Source organism: Anthonomus grandis, chromosome 6 (genome assembly GCF_022605725.1).
Source record: "Anthonomus grandis grandis chromosome 6, icAntGran1.3, whole genome shotgun sequence".
Taxonomy (NCBI): Eukaryota; Metazoa; Arthropoda; class Insecta; order Coleoptera; family Curculionidae; genus Anthonomus; species Anthonomus grandis.
In genome coordinates this window covers 32,014,274-32,019,785 of record NC_065551.1, presented here as the reverse complement: position 1 = coordinate 32,019,785, position 5,512 = coordinate 32,014,274, and the positions used below count along the sequence as shown (strand labels likewise).

At 31.5% G+C, this 5,512-nt stretch overlaps 1 protein-coding gene across 1 annotated transcript; it reads left to right on the top strand.

Annotated features, from left to right (window-relative positions):
- Positions 1–279: 279 nt before the first annotated feature.
- On the top strand, positions 280–1,978 carry LOC126737920 (uncharacterized). Its single transcript, XM_050443015.1, has 3 exons — positions 280–482; positions 624–1,115; positions 1,173–1,978. Exons 1-3 carry the CDS (start codon positions 348–350, stop codon positions 1,821–1,823), a joined length of 1,278 nt encoding a protein of 425 aa, XP_050298972.1. The 5' UTR covers positions 280–347; the 3' UTR covers positions 1,824–1,978.
- The last annotated feature ends 3,534 nt before the right edge of the window (positions 1,979–5,512 follow it).

Below are 5,512 nucleotides of genomic sequence, written 5' to 3'. Positions count from 1 at the left end.
TGATTTTAAAAAACTCCTTGACATTTTGGAATACCGCGCCATCTGTTGAAGTTTATGCAAAATGCAAGTGCAGGAAATTCTGAAATTACAGATTCCTTCAGGTAGAAAACTGTAATGAAGTAAATCGTTTCGGATTTTAGTGCCATCTGGTAACATTAAAGCAAATGAAAGAAATTAACATTTCCCAACTACAGATTCCTTCCTAATAAACATTATTTCAATGAAGAAAACTGTAATAGGACAAAATTTTCCTAACAAATTTCATAACGGTCACAAACGTCAAGATGTCGAATACAAAATTTGTCTAGGACCAAACAAAAATAATAAACTACATATAACCAATTTTGATGAAAATGGGGTTTCAAGTAGTTTCGGGCTTATTACATTGTTTTATAGTGTACTCCCTAGCATTTGAAGATTTTATTTATGTTTACGGCCAGGGCAATAAGGAAATGACGGAGCAAGGAAGGGTCCAGTATCAGGTAAAAAACCTCTATAGAAACTAATATATTAGCAGCTGAATAATCCATTAAAAACACACATAATATTTCCTAACATAAATAAATAAATTAAGGATATTCTATACTATCCTTTATGATTTCAAATATCTTCTATTATTTTAGATGATAAGAGAAAGGGGTAGACTTCCAAAATATGGTCCATGTTGGAAATCTGCTCTCGATCACTTAGATGAGGGGTGCAGAACCCTCTCAGAAGATACTCAGAGTGACATTGCCCTTCATATCACAAACTGCTTCCTAGAAATGTCTGGACATGAAACTTACAATTGCCAGTTAGATAAAAAGCCCAACTTAAGAGGCATATGCATCAATAGTATGTCTGACAGGGCATTTAATGTTTACACAGAGTTCTACACTCACACACAAAATATTTGTTGGTTTCTCAGAGGGCAAATCTGGCATGAGACTATTGCTGAGAATACTTTAAAGGTTGGTAAACAGTTGGAGTTGTCTGCTGAGCAACAAGAGGCTTTAATAAGGGTACAGCAAAGGAGTATTGAGATGCAGGAGAGGATGGTTGAGCAGGGGATGTTTTTGGAGAAGGTTTTAGAAGATGTGTATGTTTCTACTAAGGCACATCAAGAGATTTTAAAGGTAAATATTTTGGCTCATCCAAACTAATTTAATAACCAGTAAGTTGCTTTCTTTTAGGTATTAAGTCAAACAGTATCTAGCCTCCAAACCTGGTTAGTGGGAGAAATCTCATGGATTGACACCATATTATTCAACACAATTGCCTTAATTCTTATAGTTCTTTTAACTTCTTCACAAAGAACTGTGTCTGCGAGGCTACCCCTTTTTATGCTTTTATTCTTAAACTTGATCACAGAAAGAATAATTTGTAATTTATACACCAAATATGCCATTCAGATTCACACATCTAATCTTTATTTGAATTTATATAATTTTGTGTGGTATTGCCGTTATGCCTTTACCTTCCTGGGGGCAGTAATTTATTTATATTTAGTACTGACTTATCAAGATATTATGCAACAAAATTTATGCATTTTGGATAGCATTAAAAAGCAAAACCAAGACATTTTAAGGTCAGTAGAAAAGTTTTGCAAAGGCAACACTCCTCCAGAGCTCATCACTTCCACTACAGTGGATTATGAGAATGAGCAAAATAGATATTTTTCTGATTTGGAGAGCAGCTACAACTACAGCAAGAAGAAGTTTCTAAAGGAGAACAGTAGTGAGTCAGAAGTTCCTAAAAAAAAGTTGTTTGAATCTCAAAGTAGAAGATATCATTTAAGGAATCATAGTAGGCAAGGAACTCCAGATTCTGGTGTAATGCATTAGGTGTAATTTTTTTGTAGTTGATAGATTATTTTGAATTGGTAGTAACCAAAATACCAATTTGTGTGTTGCAAGCTCTTCTACCTCTTAATGTTTTTTTCCAAGCAGCTTATTATGATATTAATTTAATGAATTATGATATTTAGTTTTACTATTAATTTGCCTTTTAATTTTAAACAAATATGTAGGATATAAGGTCTAGTTTTAATAAGTTACCAAATCAAATGTTTTTCTGCATTTGCTAGTTTAGCATACAAACGTTTTATTCCTTATTTCTTAGATCTCATAGTAGAAAATGTACAGACACAAGTGAGATTATATATAACTTTAAGCAATTAAATATATTCTTCCTATAATAATTTATAAGATATATAGTAATTTATAATATCTTAATTTTTTATTATGGACAAAGATTGGATGCTTGAAAACTTATTCTATTAATTATATTTATATTCTATTTTTTCATCCTCAATTAATATGATTTAGATGTATCTGTATATTACAGCATATAATTAGTATTTTCAATAGAAGATAGAGTACTGATTAGATTTTTTTAAGTTCTAAGGATTATGGACATTGTGTAAGCAAGAGGAACTATAATAAAAAAAAATAGAAATATTGATTTTTTGATTTTTTATTTGCCTAGGAAAAAAGCCTGTACAATATACAAATATAAACAATTCTAATCTATCAGCAAACAAAAAAAAAATTTATTAGGACAACCCTTTCTTATAAGTATGAAGTTACTTAATTATTTTTACTTTTTAGTCAGTCTTACTACAGGTGGGTAGAAACACACAGGATCCAAAAGTTATTGTAGTTCAGAATGCTTAGCCTGAGAAGAAAAATGGCTGTAGGTTTTAAAAAGTTTCATAGTGAAAAGTGCATTGTTCGAAGTAAAACATATAACTATACCGCAAGTGCCTGCATCTGAGGAACAAACAATTTGTCGTTTACAAGTTTTGTGAATCCATCCAAGCTAATTAAATCTAATCTAATAATCTAAGTCACTTGCATAAATATTAAAAAAGTTGAACATTTTATAGATTGGTGAACCCTCAAAAATGTTTGTCCTGGGAAAGTCTAATTTAAAAGTATTTGTTTGCCTAGTGCTACCAGTATTGATAAAGAATGGAAGCATTGACATTATTTCTGAAAAATTGATTTTATTGGTTAAAATCTTGTATTATTATTATAATAATACAAGAGAATTTAAAGAGCAGAATAATATAATGGTGATCAAATAGCGGTTCTTATTAGTATTTTTCTCGTTTTCAGAACCCGCTTCGTTAATCTCAGAGACACAAAAAGTATGTGTTTTACCCGTGGCAACCACAAATGAAAATTACAATGACGATCCTGCTTCCATAGTAAATAGTGTTGTTGAAGGTAAAATCTTTTTCAAGAAATAAATTTCCCTTTTAATTTAAATTTTCATTATAATTAGGCACATTAAGCTCTACGCCAAGAAAGTTTCAAAACGACCTACCTATATGCTCATCAGTAAAGGAAAATACATCTGAAAGCGATTTAGATTTTTCTTCTGGCAGCAGTGATAATTACATACCTAGTGACCACGAAAACATGTCAAATGGTAAATCGTCTTCGGAAAGTGACACACCTGCCGCTTCAAAACGTAACTGTCGCTGGAAGAAAACTGATCCTTCTCAGTGGAAAATGAATATTGCCAAACAAAATTAAATGTCAAGTTTGCCTTATAAATCTAAAAAGGGCATAGTGAAGCCAGCAAAGAAACCTAGATTAATTAATTGCGACTCCTGTAAATTTAAATGCTCCTTAAATTTTAGTGATGAGTTGAGGAACAATTTTTGCTCACAATTTTGGGCTCTTGACTACAAAAGACAAAAAGACTTTATTCTTTGTTATGTTACAAGTAAGGAACCTGCTTGTAGAAGAGTCCGATCAGGAACAGGTGCTCAAAAAACTAGTAGCAGATTCTATTATTTTTTAAAGGAAGGCACAAAAGTTCGGGTCTGTAAAACATTCTTTTTACGTACTTTATGTATTAGTCATGGACCAGAAGACAAAGCTTTTTCTGGGGTAAATGAATCAGGCATATTTGTTACTGATGGCAAACGTGGTCGAAGAACACCAGCTAATAAGACAAAACCAGAAATCATTGAAGCAATAAAAGCTCACATACAAAGTTTTCCAACATTATTGTAGAGCAACAACTAAACGAAAGTATTTAGATTCTAATTTATCAATAGCCAAAATGTACGCTTTGTACGCTGAAGAATCTAAAAATGCCCAAAACAAGTATGCCTCCCAAATAACTTACCGGCGGATTTTTGGAACAGAGTTTAATTTATCCTTTTTCAAGCCTAAAAAAGATCAATGCCTGATATGTACCAACTACCAGGCTACAAAATCAGCTGATGTAAAGGAAAATTATGAGTCTCACATTCAGAGACGGGATGAAGCTAATGCAACAAAAAACTCAGATAAAGAACGCGCTGAACACGACGATAATTTTGTAAGCGTTACATTTGATTTACACAGCGTTTTACAAATACCGTCTTCAGATGTTTCACTTATGTATTACAGCATGGAGGCAGACTCTATGCACAGTGCTATAGAGAATGCAAAAAAAAATATACCAGTATATACCATGCATGATTGTAACATTTTTCAATTAGTTCGCTCCAATCGTGGACGAATTAAAACAAGTGGACCATACAACGTTCATGAATTAAAGTATAGTGATTTCTTTGACTTAAAGGCAGTAGCTGCTCGTACTTTTAAGAATAGAACTATAGATGAAAATGGTAATCGCGTAAATTGGTTGAAGATCAAGTGCATGCGATATGAAAGAAATATGCCGCATTTAAATCCAATTGTAGCGACTTGGAGTTTATTAAACTTAATGTAACAGGACGTATGAAACGAACAGAGAATGATGTTATCATAAATGAAATACCTCGTATATACAGCAAAGAAATTCCAATATCCAATGCCAAAAAGCAAGATCTTTTAAAGCTTTGTAGAACGGGAGCAATTTCTTCCGAGTTTCATCCATGGTACCAATCGATACCATCAGATAGTGGAAAAAAAGATGTCGCTCCGGAGCCATCAGCGTTTTCAGATTCGGACTAGTTCTTTTTAAATATTGCTCTATTTTTTATATTTTTCTATTTCAATAAGAATTACATGTTTCTTTTAAATGTAAGTATTTAAATTTATATTTTTCAATAAATTTAAAACAAAGCATTTTTTTGTGTTTTATTGCTAGACGAAATTAATTTGTTGTTGACCATCATTGCGGAATGGAGAAATTCCTACATCCAAAAGTGACCAAGTCAATATTTTTTTCAAATTTGTTAAAGGTAACAACAATATTAAGTACTAAATTAATTTATGAAATCCATATTATAATATTAAAAAGAAAAAAGAACGAATATTTTGCTTTATCTATAAACTCTAAATCCCGAAAAAAACTGCAAACATTTAAATTGATTTATTTACAAACTATGATGGCTTGACTTGGTCAGTTTTCGCAGTAGACCCACAATATAGTGAATATTAAGCTTAAGGTATTGATCAATTACAAACCAATATTAGTATAAGTTGAGAATGTTTAAAAGATTTGTGGGGTTCAAATTGAAATCAATAATACTTATATGTATTTATTCAGACATTCAGTCTGCTGAATTTTTATATATATATATTAA

Coding starts and splice junctions, on each gene's coding strand:
- LOC126737920 (XM_050443015.1), top strand. CDS start 348: ATGAAAATGGGGTTTCAAGTAGTTTCGGGCTTATTACATTGTTTTATA. Junction 483..623: donor AAGGAAGGGTCCAGTATCAG/GTAAAAAACCTC, acceptor CTATTATTTTAG/ATGATAAGAGAAAGGGGTAG. Junction 1,116..1,172: donor CACATCAAGAGATTTTAAAG/GTAAATATTTTG, acceptor GCTTTCTTTTAG/GTATTAAGTCAAACAGTATC.